The sequence below is a fragment of the Pithys albifrons genome, chromosome 8 (assembly GCF_047495875.1).
Source record: "Pithys albifrons albifrons isolate INPA30051 chromosome 8, PitAlb_v1, whole genome shotgun sequence".
Classification (NCBI taxonomy): Eukaryota; Metazoa; Chordata; class Aves; order Passeriformes; family Thamnophilidae; genus Pithys; species Pithys albifrons.
Genome location: NC_092465.1, coordinates 9,820,143 through 9,840,297, shown reverse-complemented (window position 1 = coordinate 9,840,297; position 20,155 = coordinate 9,820,143). Strand labels below are relative to the sequence as shown.

Below are 20,155 nucleotides of genomic sequence, written 5' to 3'. Positions count from 1 at the left end.
ATGTTTGCAACCATCACAGTGTTGGTTAGCAACAGTACTCAGGTATAGAATTGAGGACTTGCTTCTCAAACACAAGAATTCATCCTAAATTTAGTTGTGGGCTGTCAAGTGGTTTATACAAGAAAAGTAAAGGTTAAAAAAAAAAAGTAAAGGTCCCAAAATGGAAAGGCTTTAACAATATGAAGTCCTGTTTCCTCCTCCATTAAAAAAATGCAAAACCACTGGAAAAATACTGGGCTAATACCTTCATCTTTCATCTCCACCCCCTGTTCAAACACCAGCTCAGAGAGGACCACTCAGCTCTTCAGAGGCCAATGGATTTCACTGTTTCATTCCTAAAGCATAATTCTACTACAAGTCATCTATTACTAGAAAAATTCTCTTTGATATAAATTTCAAGCCCAACCAAACGCCCTTCTGTGGTATTTGTCTTAGACAACAGGACAGTTGTATTTGCAACTACTTCTACCAGCCTAAATTACTTTTGCATATGAAAACATCAGTCATACCTTTCCAATGGCTTCAGTGTGATGTTGTGTGCAGATCTGCAGCCTGCTAACCCAGTGCTGCCGTTCTTTAGCATCAGTAGCTGATAAAAGCAAACAAAAAGGATTATGTTAATGAAGACATTTCAAAGTAGGGGCAAAAAAGACTTTAAAAATTCTTTGAAACACTCGATTTTAACAGTGCAAAGTAATTTTTTTTAATCTAAAACCTTCCCACATGTCATAATATTAAAACAAGTTCAGTATCAATAATATATACTGTTTCTTTCTTGTCATTTGTTACAGAATTAATTTCAAAAAAATCAACAAACTAACTCCCCTCACATATGCTGTAATCCAACAACATGAAACATTTTCCTGAAATGAGAGTAGGGTACGCTGAATTAGAAAATTACAGCAAAGAATTAAAAATTACAGTAAACAAATGCTACAAGTTATTAGCCCAGATTTCTGCAGCCTACAAAATCAAAAATGGGCTTTTATAACCACCACAAGCTGGTTAACAAACTGAGCATTAGGAATAATGCAGATCTCTGCAAGCATCCACACAGTGCTGTTACCTACAGTGCTTTAGATAACTTTGAATCAGTACAGTTGAAGGACACTATATATGGAAATTAAACTCCATTCTACATAGGAAGTTTGTGGTCTTCTGAAGGTCATGAAGTGCAGACATTACAGAACTTCCCATAAAGACAGATCATTTCTAACAGAAGAGCAGGATGAAAGCTTTGCACATAATTCCCATTGCAGCAGAGTCTGCCAAACAAGTTCTGTTCCCTGGGCCAGGCAGCCAAGCAGCCACAGGTGAGAGCCAGGACTGTCCTCTAGTGGAAGAATCCCCTGCTCAAGAACACACGTCCTACCTCTGAGTTTATACTGCTCCCCACTGGCAGCATTGACTGTGAAGGTGTGAGAGTCCTCATCACTGGGGGAAATGACAGCCCCAGCCAGCTGCAGGGTACCCCTGGGCTTCAGATGTCTTGACTGCTCATTCACAAAGTACTCCAGCAGGCCAGCATCGTTGTTTAACACAAAAAACCTGCATTGGTAACAAAGCAAATACACTAAATAAAACCTGCTCCTTCTCCTTTAACATGGGGGTGGTGGTACTGGGAGAAGTCAATACTTCATTACAAGCTGGCACAGATGGCATTGGGATTAATGACTTGAGTCAGGCAATTGGCCAGTGTGGTGTGCTAAGAACACATCTCTCCAATATTAGTTTGGTTGCATCAAACAGGAAGCCTGACCAGAGAATTTCACCCAACATGAATAATCAAGTCATTGCAGGAGAGACAGACATCCTGGGGAACTAAAGGGAAAAGCTTGCTTGAGTTTGAATTTACAGTAAAGAGGTCTTTAATTTTATTTTTTTAATGATGGTGCAATTTGGCATAGAGCTGAAGACTCAGCAGAAAACACAAAGACAGTATTTTTTAATGGAAAAGGAGAAAAAAAAAGTTAATGCTGTACTTGCTTTTCATACATAAAAGCTTTAGCTGCAGTCATCAAATGAGTTAACTGCTTCCTACTTCCAATACTATTTATGTACACTTTAGCTTAATCTATAGATAAAAGCATAACACTCTTGCATAAAGTTTGCCTAATAGAAATAAGGAAATCCAAGTACTATTCAAAAAAATCTGAAACCTGTTCATTTAGATGCTGCAAAGACCAACACTACTGAAAAGCACCATAAAAGGCTTACCGATATTGCCAACCAGTGACGAGATTGGTGTATTTCATCAAGTAGCCATAAATATTTTCCATGTGATCGCTATCAAAAGAGAGAAAAGCAATCAGCCAACACTGAACATATTTCAGATCTTCCAAGCTTCTGATCACCATTATGTATTCTCAGAAAATGAATTTTCACCTTCATTTTCAGAATTGTACTATCATTTTAATACAGCGACACATCACAGATTTTTTTCAGCTTCAGTCCTAAAATAATTTAAGACATTTTAACCAGACTACCTGAATTTCAAGTAATTTCACATCATAATCAGCTCCACTAATACTTGTTTTATTCAAGAGGCATTTCTGAACACATTTTTACAAGTTTCAGGTAATTAACCACTTGTATCTAAGCTGCTTCTGGTTCCTGCTCCTCTTTTAAGCAAGCTTTGTATTTCTGGGCTCCTGGACAAAATTAACTTTCACCAGCTTATTAACAGAACCTTGGTCATGGTCACCAACCAAAACAGTTCCTAGGTACTCCTATACCAATCTAGTGTTATTAATCCTTAATGCCCCGCACCCTTCCCCCGACACAAACAGTCACACTCCTCAACACACGTTCTACAGAACACAACACGCAGGTGCAGGTCACATCAACACATTCTGAAATCTAAAGCAGGAGCCAAAACATCTCCTCCTCTGGCCTGACAGGAAAATCAGGTAGTTTCTTTTTCAGAGACTGAACTTGCAACCTCCACAAAAAATGAGAACCCATTGAATTGGGCTTGGAGGTTTTAATACCATTACAGGCAAACTACACTGCTGCTTCTGAAAATCAGTTGCCCTAAATAAGGTTTACAAGTGCTATAGCTACAAATTACTCACTTTAAGATCACAGTTTAAAGACTTATTTTATGCTGTACCTTCCCATAATTCTAGAAATTCCACCACAGTGAAGAACACGCTCCTGAGAGACAATTAAGGTCTCCAGCATGAGGAGTTCCTATAATGCCAATGAAGAGTTGACCAATGACCCAAATATATTATTTGCGTTTTTAAAAACAATTGTATTTAACTAATCTCTTTTAGATTTTAAGTTAAAATTTCTGTAGCTCAGAGTATGTTGAAGATTAAATGAAATTATTCAGAGTACATTGGAGCAGCAGCCTGTCTTGGTCATTAAAAGGTCAAAGTAGCCCCGTATCAATGAAAGGGGAAAGTTGGCAAAAAACAGGATTACTAGAGCCAAAGGATCACCTGCATCAGTGGGTTTTGGTTGCAAACATAGCTGGACTAAGTATGGGGGTAAGTTTCAAATAACAGCCCAGGCTGCCTTATACATCTCCTTTATGGACAGCACCAGTATCACCAGGTTAATTAGATAACCAGACAATTTGATAAATGTAATGTCACACTGTTTCATTCTAACGGAAGCCATTAAAGATTACATTGAAGAAAACAGCTACAGAGCAAATCACTCCCATTCACTAATACTACTCAAACAAGGGAGGCAAGAATGTATATTTTTGAAGAAAAAACAAGTTGTTTTCTAATGTTACATTTAAAAGCGAAAATATATGTTCCAGCTACTACTGCAGCAATCAGTATTGCAGTAATATCCTGCAGTGGAGAGCAGCCAGCAGGACTATCTAGGAATTTAATTTCTAACAGCTCATTAAGTGGTACTACAGATAAAAATAAACCCAAGGAGAGCAGAGGGTGTTCAGGCTATCGTGTATTTTAAATGCACAAAAAAGCTAAAGGAGACATAATCAAACTCATCCTCTGCAGACGCCTCTCATTTGTTATTATTGGCATACATGGGAAGTACAGTTTAGACTTGCTTGCTGTCTTAATTTAGCTGAAAATTATGAGATTGCATAGTCATAAAAATGTATGAGCTTGGGCTTTAATCATCTGAAAATTGTCCCTAGTCACAGCTAATTGTTTTTCAGCTTTAGTGAGTGCAAGCTTCACCCCTGCTTTTCAATGAGACATCATACACAACATTCAGGCTGGAGCCACTGCACGCTCCCAGGAACTGAAGGTAACACAGAAACCTTTACCAGAATGCAGGAAAAGTTAGAAAAGTAACTTCAGAAGGCAATGAATACAGCAGGACTGTGTGCATGGCCTATGGAAGTCTACTCATCTGACAAGGGAAACTTAAACAGGCTTTGATTATAATTAGTAGACCTTTTTTCTTTTTTTTTTTGAGTGACATATGAGATACCTGATTTTGTCAGACTTTAGAAAAAGGAAAAATCCACTTTAGCGGGGAGTGCAGCTCTCCTGGTGATAGACTTCCACACTGAATGACCACTTGACCACGTTCTGCCTTCATCCGCATGTTCCTCTTCACTTGGATTTTCACTTTGACTAGACCCACTACAGAAGGCTTTTAACATGGTAGACTTTGGCAACAAGAGATTGAGGTTCAGACTCTGTCTCTGCTCACAGATAACCAAATATATTTCGTAAAATATGAGTAAGGTTTTCCTTAAAGCCTTTACTGTTGTTTCATTAGAAACAGTGGTGGTAAAACCTGTTTCAAAGTCACCCATGTACTTTAGAAACCTCCACAAGTCCCCACGGTGGGGTTTGTGACTTCTAGGGAACAGATTTTGGAAGTGAACTTGACACAAAACACTGAGCAACTTGTCTCAACACTGACAGTGAAGCCTGGCTACACCGGGGTTAACAAGACCTTTGCATTCATCTGCTGCTGGTACATGCATGTACATACACCCATGGGTACATTTATCCTTCCATAGCCCACTTGCTGTTGTTGCTATTCAAAATGCTCACCACACTCTCAGATTATGAAAAGCAACCACTCCACAAGGAGTCAACAACTTCTAAAGGCCCTATTTCTGTCGAAATTCACATGTCCTGTCAAAGAAAGGAAATGTTGCAATAGACATGTAAAAAAAAAATAAAACTGATTTTGACTTTTGCTGGGAGTACTTTAAGTGAGGATATTATACAAATCACAACCTAGGAAAAAATTATGCAGAAACTTGTGGTACATCTGCACTCTGGCCCAGTACATCCATCACCTTCCAAAATCTGGATTTTTTCCAAAAGGCTGAACACCACTGAACTTGACTTCCCATTTATCACACTTGTTTAGTTTATAAATATAGTGAGATGGACTGAAACTGTCCATGTAAGCAAATGATGGAAGCCTACGAACAATTACACAGCAGTTCATAGTCTTTACAGGAAACTACCCTAAGCCAAAGATGTTTGCCACAAGCCAGATTTCTACATATCTGCACGTTTAGTAAATACAACAGGAATAAAAGATTCACAAAGGATCATTGTTAGCTTATCTATCCTTTTCCAGTTTTATTTGTCCTTTTCTAGCATGACTCTTATGTTGTAGCAGCTGTCAGTGCCTTGCAGGGTGGTCTCTTGTCCTGGGGGAGAAACAAGATAGTGACAGGCCCAATTCCCCTGTATCCTGTTTACGAGCAGCACCCAAGCCTTGAACAGATACTGAGGAACAGAACTCCCACAATGACGTCTTTCAGAAGCTTCTGCCAAGACACTCAGGCCCACACCTGACACGTGCTGGGCCAACATTTTCTCTGAGAAGAAACAGTAATGCAGAAGGATACTCCACACTTTTTTCATACCCCTCATATGTGTATGTATGGCCAGGCTTCACGAACACAGGTTTGGGAAGGGCTCTCCCCACGTGCCCTTCCAGCTTGCACAGTGGATGTGTTAGGTGAGGCACAGCATGCACAGAACTGACCCCACCGTTTCAGTCCTAAGGTCCATCTGCCACAGCCGAGTGAGCTTGGACAGTGACAGTGAAGTCCTCGGGACTGTCACAGCACCCGGTACTGATCGGGGCTGGCCCTGCTGAGCATCCGAGATCTGACGGGATGGGATGGCAAGGAGGCATTTACTGCCAGGGGACGGTCCCACTGAGACTCAAACTAAGGTCCTTGGGATTCAGAGTCCAGAGTGCTCTCCTTTACATCATGGGACCGCCCCCCCTCATATGTAGGTCTCCCTGAAAGCCCCACACAAACAAACCACTGCAAGCAGTGGCACAAAATTACACCCATCTGGAAAGTGATTATAGTTCCAAGACTACCCTTCAGATGATCTTAATTTTGCTGGGAACAAGACACCACCACGTGGGATACTTTGAGCAGCCAAGTCCCTGAAGAGCCAACAGCTGCCTGAAGAGCAAAGGCAGCAGCCAAAGGCTTCCCCACAGACTTGCATAAGGCCTGAGTTCAAGTGGCAGTTGAGTATCTGTGGATTTGCTTCCAGCATGAAGGATGGCCAGGAGTCTGGAGCACACGCAGATGTCAGGGAGGGCTCTTGAAGGGGGATCCAGCCTCCAGAGCTGCCGCCATCACTGTTATCACAATGCCTTCGGACCCTGGCTGAGGGAAGATGCTCCTTTCTACGGAGCTCACAGCAAAATGTAAAACCCTGGTGAAAGGCACCACCTTCAACTTAAAAGCTAGCAAAGCACAAAGAAAAGAAAAGAAAGAAATTGGGATTGTAAGAGTGCAAACCAGTGAGTAATTCTGACCCTACATTTTGGAAAAAGCAGTAACCTATTTCACTGAACTTGTTCATCCCCATGTCCACACAGGCCCATTTTTGGCAACAGCTTTACTTCTTCCTCACTGAGCACTGCAAAGTGCTGTCTACAATGCACTGATTCTCCTTTTCCCTACACAGAAGGGAAGTGTAGGGGAGAATAAAAAGGAGAAAAAAACCCCAAACAACTATGTCAGCAATAGACACTTTGGGCATACTTCTGCAACTGCAAAGATCACTTGCTCCCAAGAAACCACTACTAAGTTAAGCACACTGCAGACCCACAGCTCGATGGTGCAAGAGCAGGTTCCCCACCACACCCAACGAGGTAAGGCAGAAGCATCAGTTCCTTACAGAGTACCTACATCAATAAATTACCTCTGCTTTTCCAAACAGCTTTTGGAAGAAAGAAAACTACCCTTGCTGTGCAACTCGTCAGCAGTGCCCTACAGTGAACCGTTAAGTGGCAGCAAAGCTCCTGCTCTTCAGCTCATGTGTTTGACTATTCAATTATAAATTTAGAAACCAAGAACAAGTGCAAGGAAAAGAGGTCCAACACTATCACAAGAACATCAACACTAGACCCTGGGGATGCTTCAGAGCACCGCTTGGCTGCAAATGTGCCAGCAACAAACACATCCTCGTTAGATATAAAAACTGATCTTAACACAAACTCCTGTAAATCCCTGGGAGAACAGAAACGCAATGAAGGGCACTGCAGGCTTGTCAGGAAGACAGAATGCAGCAGAGCCATCAGCTGTCCACGAGCCCAGCATGGCACAGCCCAGGCTTCCTACCAAAGGATAAAGGGGCTCTCCCATGACCCAGACTCCCCAACCCCTGCTATTAACACAGCAGTTGTGTTTGCACCTCAAGTTCTACCAATACCCATCTCAAAGGGAATGTTAAATGAAACTTACAGGGTTTTTGGTTTTTTTTAATGATCTTAACTAAACTTGCATTTGACTCTCCTCTTTTGTGCATTAATGGTCAATTATATACAAATGTAATGCTTTTACAGGATAGCAAGGGGAAAAAAGAAAACAGATAATATTTAAATAATAAGTAGTTAAACACTGTCTCACTGGACAACTGTAAAACTCATTATTTAACTACTTCATAATTTACAGAGCTCTTTAGCTCTCACAATACAGCTGCCTGGAAAAAATTGCAGCAAGATTCAGCTAAGCAATTTGTCTCACACATAGATGAACTCCTCAAGTCAGCAAGAACTCCACTCACATACAATTTATTTGTGGATTTGCGTCAGCAGAACAGAACTGAAGGTGGACCCAAGAGCCAGTAGCCAACCCTGCAGATTTTTCTGCAATGATATCACTGGAAAAAATAACTACAGTTTTAGCCAACATTTTAGAACTGGAGCATACAAAAAACAGGCAACTCAAAAGGTCTGAACTACCCAGTTAATACCTCTGGCAAACGATTCTTGCCTGAACCTTTGCTACCATTTACATGACCAGTTTACATCAGCACAACGTAAGGCACAGTTTCACATATTATTGTTACAAGACTCAAAACTTTCACCTTAAGTCTGGTTTCAGAAAGCTCAAGCAGTGAGCTCAAAGCTGCTCTGCCCATTGAACAGCACTGACATAACAGAGACAAGGCAAAAACTGATGGACGAACATCTTGGCAGTTTTGGGCAATCTGCTACCTATGACACCTCAGAAAGCACTGGATCCTGGTAAGCACCATCCACAGAAACTGGTGGAGGAAACCTCTGCATTGCTTAGTTACTCTTAGGCACAGTCCAACATGGTTCAGCTTAGTACACATTCCATGCCACGGTATTTTGCTCCGCTTCCAGTCTAGTAGCTCTTATCCTATCAGAAATACACAAGTATGCCTTTGCAGGTTTGAGATGTGTTTGTGATTATGACTTTGAAAAGATTATGTTAACAAGTACACACGGCCATCATGGACTCTGCAGCAATAACATTGAAATGGAAGTTACTACACTGATCAGCTACCTCAGATTTTTGAGACATTTCAGACTAAACACTGAGGATAACAATCTATTACCACCTTTCAGGCACACAATTGTGCACTTACTTGACTGCTGTCAATTAATGTTATCTAAATATCCAAAAATACAGGCAAAAATGTATGTGAAGCACAAGACACAAGAAGAAATACCAATACTGTGAAGTCCAGCTGGCAAACAGTTACAAGTGGTGCATTTCAGGGGCCAGCACAACTATATCCCTCCTAGTTGTCCAATGGACCATGTGTGCCCTGTTCAGCCTAGGGCAGCAGTCAGGGTGCAGTAGGGTTGGGCTGCTTTTCCAGAGGACCCCAGTTGTCCAGAGGAAGAGGCTGAACAAGACCACCTGAGCTCTGAGGGAAACAATGCAAAGCCTTGTGCCTGGGGCAGACCAACCTGTGGGTCAGTGCAAGCAGAGGATGCCACACCAGACAAGAGGGCTGAGGCACCTGGGTGTGCTAAGCCTCCTCAGAAGCAGGGAAGCCTGAGGGGGAATCTCATCTTTGTCTCCCCTACACATGGAGAAGACTGAGACAGACTCTTTTCAGAGATGCACAGCAGAAGGGCAAGTGACCTCAACCTGCAGCAAAAAAATTGCCATGTTTGACACAAGGAAAAATTCTTCACAGTGAGGAGGAGTAAGCCCTGGCCCAGGAGCCCAGAAAGGTTGTGACATCTCCATCCTTGGAGATGGTTAAAACTCAAAGGGCAGGCCTGAATGACACCTTCTAACTTTGAAGCCAGGCCAGCTTTGAGTAGGAGGCTGGATTAGAGATTTCTGAGAGGCCCCTCTCAACTCAAATTATGCTGTAATTCTTGGACACAGAGAATTTAAACAAAGATACTCCTACATTTAAATTGAGGCATAAGATACTACAAAAGTTTAAAGACTAATTAAGAAAACATGTGTTAATCATCTATGATTATGGCAATACATAAATACAGCAGGACTACTTCTTTGTACAGTGCTTTAAGTGGACAGTGATTCTCAGACAAAGGGTTATTCCAAAGTGCCCCTTTTCATCAGGCAATGAGTATCAGGTATTATTCATTTGTCATGCACTACAGAGTTTTCTTGTGGTTTTCTTCTGCTGTGCTTGCCATCAAAGGAGTCATATCCTGAACAATAAAAGGATGAAAACATTACCATCCCATTTTGCATACAGAGAACTGAGGGACAGTGAATTTTCAGCCTAACTTTGAGACAGTTGCAGCCCAATTTTTGTTTTATTCATACATTCAAATTACGGCTTTTGCTGGTTTCAGCTGCAGCCACGACCCTTTCAAAGTTTTCCAAAATCAGAGCCAACTGTTCCAAACTAGGCATCCGGGAAAAAGAGGACACAGATAGTGATCACAGGCGAAAAGCAGTTTTCATAATGCATGATTAACACCACAGAGAAAGTCAGAGCCAGGGTCAGAGACCAGTTCCCTAACACAGCACCCTACAGTTCTGCCCAGCAGATCTTGAGCAGAACATTTGAAATCATACAAGCTTTGCAAGCACCCTGAAAAGAAAGTTGTCTGGCAGCATTGCCAGCAGGCAGCAATTCCCTATGAGAACTCATCAGAGGACATGTCAAGGCAAAATTAAGTAAACAGGAGTCATTGCACTTGTGCCTTAATTTTCACAGTCCAATGAGTACAGCATACAAACCACCCCAGGATAACCCAACAGCAGCAGCTGGTGCTTTCTGCTCCTACATTAAGCAATGTGATTAGATCAGGCACATGCAGTTTGTTTTTCATCTTCTCTCTGGGGAGAGAATGTGTGTGGCAAAGTAGGATGTTAACGTTGTAGACACTTTTAATTAAGTCTCTGGTACATAATTATAGAAAAGGTGAATTTGAAAAATACTCTTGCACTTAGTGAAGGATTAATATTTGTAACAGGCATTACTCCTGAAGAAATCTATTCCATGGAAAGCACAAATTATTTGACATTTAGAAGCCACTCAAAAGTTTGGGCACAGAAACATAGAAACAAAGAATTGATTGGGTTAGAAAAGACCTCCGAGATCATCAAGTCCAACCCTTGGTCCAACTCCAGTTCCTTTACCAGATCATGGCACTCAGTGCCACGTCCCATCTCAGTTTAAAAACCTCCAGGGATGGTGAATCCACCACCTCTCTGGGCAGCCCATTCCAATGTCTGATTACTCTCTCTGGAAAGAATTTTTTTCCTGATATCCAACTTAAATTTCCCCTGGCAGAGCTTGAGCCCGTGCCCCCTTGTCCTATTGCTGAGTGCCTGGGAGAAGAGACCAGCCCCAACCTGGCCAGAACTTCCCTTCAGGGAGTTCTAGACAGTGATGAGGTCACCTCTGAGCCTCCTCTTCTCCACGCTAAACAACCCCAGCTCCCTCAGCCTCTCCCCATAGGACCTGTGCTCCACTTCCTTCACCAGCCTTGTTGCTCTTCTCTGGACCCACTCCAGCACCTCAGTTTAGCTCCAAAATCTTCAGTTTAGCTTAATTTGAACTCTAAATGAACTCCCAGCATGAACACAAGCACGCTGTGATGCCAGAACCAGCTCTCCCATATGACACCCCTGCCCATCCAACAGAGGAACACTCTCAGAAGCAGGAGAGGGACACTCCTCTTGGGAGTTGCTCACTGAGGAGCCACAGGGCCAGAGAAGGAAACCCACTTTGTCACCTGGTTCAGGAACTGGGCTCAGGTTCATCAATCAACATGAAGCTCCTGTTTAATCACCCAAACCTGCTTCCTCAACTCCATCCACTTACCACCTCTCTCACCAAGATTTCCTTCTCTTAATTTATAACAAATGTGAGCTTCTATCCACTCCCACCCCATTGTTCCAATTTTAAATACACGTGTGAACATGAATGGCTCCCTTGTCTTTTGAGAAGTGCCTGCGGCTTCAGCAACTATAAAATCAGCTTGATAAAAGATGACCTGAACATTTCAATAATACAGAATGGATCCTGAGATCTGGTGATCATCTTAAATATCAGCTTCTTGCCTATTCTAATGAGCAAATTATTCAAAGTGCAGCATTTCTAAATTGGTGTTGTAAGTATGGTTTACTCTTTAAGCAAAGAGTCAAATGAGGATAAAGATATTCAAGCACCAGGTTTTTCAGCCAGTTCCCTTCAGCATACCAAACAAGTGTGAGAGCAGTCATAATCTAATTTTTAGTAATAAAAAGGAACACATAAAATTGCAGAAAGAAATTCTGAAATTCACAGCAACCACTTGAGAAAATCTTTTCAGCAGTCAGAACCACATTGCAAAAGGCCAGCAACAAGTCAGTGTGAGCAGACTGGGCTTTCTGAAAGCAGTACTGAGACATCTCCACAGACCATCAGAAACAGAAGCAAGGAAGATCAGGGCTCACTTTGTCACAGGCTTGACATCAGAGCTACCAGCCAATCCAAAAAAGATGCCAGCACAAATGCCACCTCCCTTGGCAACTGCACCTCAATGTGACCACACCAACAGGTTCTTAGGACAGCAGGACACTGAGGAAGTGGGGTGGGCTGCAAAGGCAGGGGAAAGTCAACAAAACAGGAGCAGCCCTTGCCAGACCTCCCACCTGGGAGATGACACCACAAAATCACAGTCTCTCTCTGCAGCTGTGCACCACAAGGAGGGGGTTTACAGTTACTGATTACAGCAAATATACACAAATTCCATGTAGGATCCCAAAGAATTTTGTTTCAAGCAGTGCAAAAGAAAACACAGAACAAGGGTAATAAAAAGGAAGGACTAGGAGAACCAGCATAGAGAGAACTGTCCCAGTATGACACTAACATTTACATGGAGGTTTGGAAGGTTTCACTTTTCATCTACTTATCAAGTGATACAGACTTTAACTTAAATTCTGGCCTGCTCTCAGGAGAGAGTTAATTAAGTCAGTTCACACACTCTGCTGCAGCCTAAGCAAGAATTTGATGCCCGGACAAGAGCAGAGGACCAGCAAGGGAGAGGTTTGCAACAGTGTGTTGCAGCTGTGCTGCCATTACCTCTTGTATCTATTTCTAACCATCTGGTTTCGGCTTTAAGGGCCAAACAGGTGAAGTTTGCCCTCCCAAGATCAAACAGTCGTGGAAGTCACCAAGAACACACAGAAATTAGGAACACTCAACACCTCTTCTTGCAACAGACATCAGTGACACCCCCGCATACAAAGGATCCTTATCAACATCCACTCAAGCCTGTATCAGTTTCAAGACACTACCCTTTATTACTACTAATTAGATCATTTTGGCAAGATAACTTGAATAAAAATCAAACACTTCCACAGTCTAGCTCAGTTTCACACACTTTGCTTGTATGTGTTCAAGTGCAAAGTATTGTCAGTCATCCTTGAAGGTCAGTGGGATCAAGCTCAGAAAAAAGCATTGCCCTTAAAACACATTTCATATTTATTTCATAGTTCATATTTCACTTTATGCAGAAGTGTCCATGATCATCTCAAAATGCAGAATTAAAATATATTCAGGTGTTCCAATTACCAGTTCTGTTACACCATCACATGCTGACCTGCTCAAACAGAGAAGATTGAATTAAGGTCAGTAATTGTTTACTCCCTTTTTTTAGAATTTATGAATACTGCTTTCATAGTATCAACTGCAAAACAAAGCCCTTAAAAGAAGACTGGAGACCATTTCACTAGTTTAATGTCATCCATTTGCATTCATTGCAAAACAAATTAGTCTCACTCTTTTGTCAATACTCTTTCTCTGCTCTTACTGTCTCTTACTGCAGCACAAAGCCCAATGGAGTAATTTTACAAGAGAATTCTGCCTTAACTTGATAACCCAATTAAGGACAAGCAGAAACCACCCAGCATGAGGAATCCTCTTACTGACCATTTTCACCCCCGGCAAGAAAAAAACCCAAACAAAAAAACCCCACCAACTAATAAAAAGTACTGTCAGTCTAGGAAGTTTAGTCCTTGAAGCTGCTTTCATCCAAATGGCTTTCTACACTGACAGCTGTAAATAACCCTGGTGCAGCACTTAAGTGACATTCAGGAACAGCCAACTGAAGTTAACTTCCTTTCTTTAAAAAATAGCAAGACACACCTGTGGCATTTTATACCTATATGTGGCTAAATCCATAGTCAGCAGATGCTAAAACCACTTCTGAAATAAGGAACAAAGGCAGCTATCTACAAAAACACACACAGAACAGAAAAGCAAATAGGTTTTGAAATATAACTTGTAAGCTTCAAAAACAGCAATCATTTGGGAAATCCATGAACATCTTACATGTATTTCTACCAGCAAGAGAAAAAATGCTGGGAATCCTTTTAACAGCAGCTGAATTGATTTATGTATCTGAAAGCAGAACTGCTAAGAAAAACCTAAGAGGACAGCACATTAACATGTCTCCAACTGGGAAAGACAATCTTGTTTCTCTAGTCAACCACAGCACTTTGAACTTCTCATTTTGTAGATAAATGAGAACCAGTAATTGCAAGTCAATTCCCTCAAAATTATCTCAAAGCCCCTTGAGCCAGGCTGACAGGACTTGTTACACTTCGCTGGCACATGTTCTGATCAGCTCTCCATTCAGCTCATAGACAGAGATTCTGCTTTCTGTTTGAGAAATTTTTTATGTTATTTGAATGACTATAAATCACTTAGTGTAGACATACCTGTCAAACCTGTCACCTTTCTCTCACTGTTTTGAAACTACTCTTGTTCATTTAACCTACAGCAAGGCAAAAACCAAATGAAGATGGTCAAGACTTAAGGCAGACCTGCTGAATGCAAATCATTATTTTTATGGGTAAGACTATATTTACTTCCCAGCTTGGTTACTACTGAAAATAAAGAAAATATTATAATCTTAAATTACTTTATCAAGTTATCTTTTAATAATTTGAAATTATTCAGAAGTCTCACCTCCTGGTAACTGTTTCTCTAAATGAAAACAGGGTTAAACAGTTTAGAAGTGCAGCCTCTCAGGCTCCCTTTATCTACCCAAATGCAAGTTAACATTCAGGCTGCTCCTGACCCCACTGAGGAAAATGCAGCCGAGGGTTAGTTGTTTTCAGACACACTCTCATCCTCATCATATATTCTCAAGAGAACAAGATCATTTCCTGTGAGATGGCTAAAGGAGCAGTTTCTCAAGAACTCAACTTCTGCTAAGTCAAAAAAAAAGTATCTTCCTGTCCTCTAAAGAAACCAAGCCCTTACACCTTTCATTAGAGGCACTGCTGTACTGACTGCCTGAACTCACCAGTGCCCAGGCTGCAAACAGAAGTCTCATGGGAGATTCAGCTCTATCTCCACATCACCCCAAGTGTCTGGCAGTCTCTTCCTGTCTCTTCTCCACTGTGATATTTGATCTGATTCTATCAGAGCTATTTAAAAATCTTCCTAAAAAAACAAAGTTAGACTTTCTGTTACTTTCTTATTTCCTAGACATTCACTCTATGCTCAGGATGTGAGACTTGCCACCTCTGAGACACTCAGTTTCCACTATTTCAGGTTCCAGCACTGCTGTAGGTTTATTTTTTCTCCATAGTCTCGATTCGTCATTTGGAGCATTAAAGTATCAAGTACATGTTGTCCCATTTGTCTGACAACTATGCCACAGCTGTTTGACAAGATGCTTCACTGAGTAGAGAGAGAAACTGCTGGGCCAGGCCCAGGCTATGCAAAGCAAGGACTTCAGGACCCACTTCTACCAAGCTGTGTGACCAGACATTGTTCACACTCTCTGCTAGAAAAGCTGAAGATCAAACTTCCACCAGAAGTTCTCAGAAAATCTATTTCTAAAACCTGTATTTCAGACACTGATTTGTCACTAGGGAAGGGTCTCTCTCTTTTCAAACACATTTTAGTATAGAAGTAACCCACAAAGAGAAAACTAAGCTACAGCACCTCATCCAGGAGAGCTTCCTAGGGAGCCTAGGGGGGAAAGGTGATATTTTGTTGGTAATTAGATATAGAGACAAATTTAGGAATAAATAATTGATTCCCAAGAGAGCAGAGATTAACAGTGAGGTATCTCAAGTGTCCACAATAATACAATTAGTACATTAAATTTGTCACAATATTCTAGAAAGAAAAGAAAGAAAACTAATTTGCACTAGATTATTAGAGCAACTCAAATGAGACATTGATAGCTACAAGGAAAAACATGGACAGTTCCCACTTAGAGCTGTCAAGCCACCAAACTGGCCAACACTCAGTTCAACTTTCATCCTACAAGCCACAGCACTGAAAGAATTAAAAAAAAGACTTGGATGGGTGATTTTAAAAAGAGGAATTTCACTGCACAGCACTGACCTGTGACCACTGTCTCAAATATACTACAGCAAAAAGGCACCCAGGCAAATGAGGTATCTCACCCCTTCCAATGCCTCCAATTCCACATAAAAATATAAAATACTTCCATTTCGATTGCCTAAACTAACTGCTGTGCTTCACATGTGAAACACACGAACAGTTAAGTGTGTGCTTGGTCACAGTAATAGCAATTTTCATTAGAAAATTCAGTTCTACTTGAATCCAGAGGTTAAAAAAAAGTTTAAAAGCCACTGGAAATAGCTGATAAGGCAGCCAACAACTAAATCTGACAATGAGCCTTCCCTGTTTAACAGCCTGAAATATTCACCCTGAAATCACTTCTCTTTCCAGCACTTAGTCACCAGAAAAGTAAATTACTTGTGACCCAGATTCTCAGTGATGCCCGAGCTGTTCACTCCCTATTAAAAGCACCAGGCACTTGGTTCCTGCACAGCCTGGGTGCTCCTTTCTCCGAGCCCTGTCCCTCCGTCCCGCACGGCGCAGGCAGATGCTCCTCGCTCCGGCTCTGCTGTCTCCACACGCAGGGAACAGCAAGCGAGTCCATCTGGGCTGGCAGAGACGGCTTTGGAGAGTCTCCGCTGGAAGGAGAAGTGTGTAAACTTCACGTCAACAGCAGCATTTCCAGCAGCAACATGGCAGAACTCCAGACAGGGATGAGAGACCAGGGAGCGGGCATTCGGACAGCGATGCCTTGGAGAGCCAGCGTGTGAGTGGGAATTTGTTCAAACACAAAGCACACCAGGAAAAATTACATGGAACCCTCCAAATCTCTCGAATACACAGGTAAATAATTCAAACTAACGCTGCGTGCTCAGCTCCTCCGGCTTTCCCTGCTGTCCTTGCTGTCTCAGTAATCACCCCATTTATGCTCAGCTCAGCCGTTCTTCAAACAAGCCAGATAACACACAAACTCCGTACACACTCAGTTTTGCTATCAGCAACGCACACAAAGCACCAACAAAAAAATAAAAAGACTGCCATTAAGTTCTTTAAGAAGGCACACCGAGCTAAAACTCGGCACAAAGTTTGGCTTTCCTGGACAGGGTGGAAAGCCACGACGCGCCCCCACCAACTTTAAACGGAGGGGGAAGGAGGATCTGAAAGGCGGGAGTGAAGGCACATCATCCCCATGAAGCTTTGTGCTGGTTCGGGCGAGGGGAGCCGCCCACGGGCAGCACCTCGGGGCGAACAGAGGGACGCGGGGCCGAGAGTCCCTGCCCGGGGCTGCGGGGCCGGGGCCGGGGCCGCCCACCCTGCCCGGGGCAGCTCCCGGGGCAGCTCCCGGGGCCGCCCACCCCTCCCGGGGCAGCTCCCGGCCCCGCCGCCCTCCCCACGCCTCACGCCCACCTGTACTGCCAGCCCTTGTTGCCGCGGCCGCCGCCGCTCCTGCCGCCGCTCTGCCCCGCCGGTGGCGGCGGCTCCGTCCTGCCCTCGCCCTCCGGCCCCCTCATGGCGGCCGCGGGGTCCGCGCCCTGCATGGCCGCGCCTGCCGCCCCTCAGCGGAGCCCCCGGCCCCGGCGCGCCGAGCCAGCCCGCCCCATTCGGGCTGCGATGGCGGCGCCGCCGGCACCTCCGCGCCCCGCTGGGCCGGGCTGGGCTGGGCTAGGCTGGGCTGGGCTGGGCCGCCCCGGCTCCCGCACGGCCGCACCGCGATGGGCGATCCCGCCCTCCCGCTCCTTCACCCGCCCGGACCCACCGCCCCTTCCGGGTCAGCCGCGCCGCCATCTTTAGTGCGGGCAGCGGTCCCAAACCTTCGGGAGCGCTTGGAAAGGGACATTCCCGGACGCTCTGAGTGTTTGTGGGGGCTGTCTGCGCCCCGGGGCGACTCGCATTAACAGGTGACGGAATGACAGCCTTTACTAACAGCGTTGTGACAGATTAAGGTTCAAGGATTACCGGTGGTAGTGTCTGACCGCAGAACCGTAGTCAGAGCAGTGCGGTAACTCAAAGGAACATTCTGACAAATTCTAATCCCTAACAAAAGTTATCTCTAGATAATCATTCAGTGCACACAGAGTACGATTCTTATCCAGTAGGTGTCCCTATGGCAAGAACACGGACTCAGTCCATCCACTGATCCCAGAAGTTACGATGGAGTCTTCCCTGACTTCCAGCTTGACATATTCTATTTTGTGATTCTCCCCATTCTTAACTTACATACTTTCATATTCCTATATTCTTAACTTACATAACTTTTACACTATTTCTTGAGTGACTTTAGCCAAACATCTTAGTGAGGGGCGGTCCCACCCTGGAGGAGATGCCTTGGGCTGGTACCTGAGATAACCTTGGGATGTGGGTCCAAGGAGAGTCATTTCACCACATTTCCTAATTCAACAGCAGGACATCTTCCCTCATCTCCTGTGGTTCTCAGCTGCTGTGTGGCTCATCAGCTAGAAAGTACCACCAGGTTGCTTCTCTGCAAGGGTTTTGACAGATCCTGGCTGAGGTGTCTCCCCTCTTCCCCACCCTCAGTTTAGTCCCCCTTAGATTGTAGTGTCGGTGGACAGATATGCTGACCACATTCTATCCAGAGAGTAGCAACTGTATTTTCCCCCATAATTTCTGTAATGTTATATTTTACCTGCAGTCATTTTCCCACATCAGGGCTGTGGGAATTCTCCCCCCAGAATGACAGCAGAGCAAGAGGAGTGAGGGATCTGAGCTGTGTCATAGCAGGGATGTGCCAGCTGGGATCTTGCTGAGACCCAGAGAGACCCATAGAGCAGGGTCAAAACAGCACGTCATGCACCATGTATTCCCACAGCATGGGCTCGAGAGGAAATACATTTTTTCCTTCTATTTTTCAATTTTGCAATCACTGCATTTTTCTTTCTTGGAACGATGGCAGAGTTAACTGCGTGAGATTGTTCTGGCTGTGTGTAATCTTACAGGCCAGGCCAAACCCGAACCTCCCTGATGGCTGCTGCATTATTTCTTTAAATCAGGAGCAGAGGATCCTCATTCTGGCTTTAATCAATCTGCACAGGAAGAAGAGGAAGGCAAAATCCGACACGGCTGTGGTTAGCAAGGTTGTGGTTTTGTTCCACGTTTCATCCAAACTCCTCCACTCTTCAGCTCTTATTATACATCTATAACACTGTAAACAACCATAATGCAAAAGATGCTAAAAATTCTCTTTGTGAGAATCATACATAGAAGCAAAAATGTAAAGGAGAGCATATTTCATACAGTTTATTTACCTGCAGCATCTCCCTGGCAGCATCTCTTCACCCCGTGAAAGCTGCCCTGGACTTCCCATCTCGTAACAGCAGGTTTCCCCTTTCCCAGTGACATTCAAAACATCTTTGCCTTTGGCCAGCAAATGGTGACAGCACCATATGACCATCACACCTTTAAAATATATTTGCAAGCTTTAATCTGGCTCTCAATTAGCACATACCCATCCCTCCCTGCCAAACGCACACACAGTCTCCGCCAACAGACTGCAGGTGCCTGTGGTACCCACACCTAGAATCTCTCTTACAGGGGCATACAATATTACCACTGCACAGACATAAAATCCACCAGTTCTTCCTTTTTGGAGGCATGCTTGTCATTGCAGGAAAAAAAAAAAAAAAGGCTTTTTCAGCTGCATTTTTCTCCTGTGGACCTACCGGTGAACAGATCTGCAGAGTAACGTTGTCCATCAAAAGAAATCTGGATCAGAACTGCACTCTTCTTCCCCTCCAAACATGTTAGTTCCTGCTAACTAACACATTTCAGTTGAAAATACAATATAATTACATGGTATCGTAATGCATGCCAATACCCCTAAAATTTTTCACTGAAATTTACCTAGGAAAGTTTGAGGCAAAAGCAACTCAGGCAAGAATTCCACTTGTGTGTTTTATTTCCCCACTGCCTGAGGACAACCAGTCCCAGCAGAGACATAGATTCACCCATGCTAGACCTTCGTAACCATTGCAGGTGGTCAGTAGGATATTCTTCCACCCAGAACATCTCCAGCACCCCAGACAGGCCAATGTTTCTGCAGCCCCTCAGCACCTGGTCCCTGAGGGCTGGGTGGTGAGCTCACATTTGCTTCCCCCATGCATTTAATTTTTTCTCTTTTTTTTAAAAGACGCTGCATG

The 20,155-nt window shown here is 43.4% G+C and overlaps 1 protein-coding gene across 1 annotated transcript in view; it reads right to left on the bottom strand.

Moving 5' to 3' along the window:
• The window catches only part of OSBPL11 (oxysterol binding protein like 11), a 39,412-nt gene extending 21,692 nt beyond the window's left edge, over positions 1-17,720 (bottom strand). Inside the window, exons 1-4 of the mRNA XM_071562850.1 lie at positions 17,409-17,720; positions 2,218-2,286; positions 1,373-1,548; positions 510-589 (exon numbers count right to left, since the gene is read on the bottom strand). Coding sequence (XP_071418951.1) covers positions 510-589; positions 1,373-1,548; positions 2,218-2,286; positions 17,409-17,539 — 456 coding nt within the window. The 5' untranslated portion in view covers positions 17,540-17,720. The remainder of the gene's footprint in view (positions 1-509; positions 590-1,372; positions 1,549-2,217; positions 2,287-17,408) is intronic.
• Positions 17,721-20,155: the final 2,435 nt, after the last annotated feature.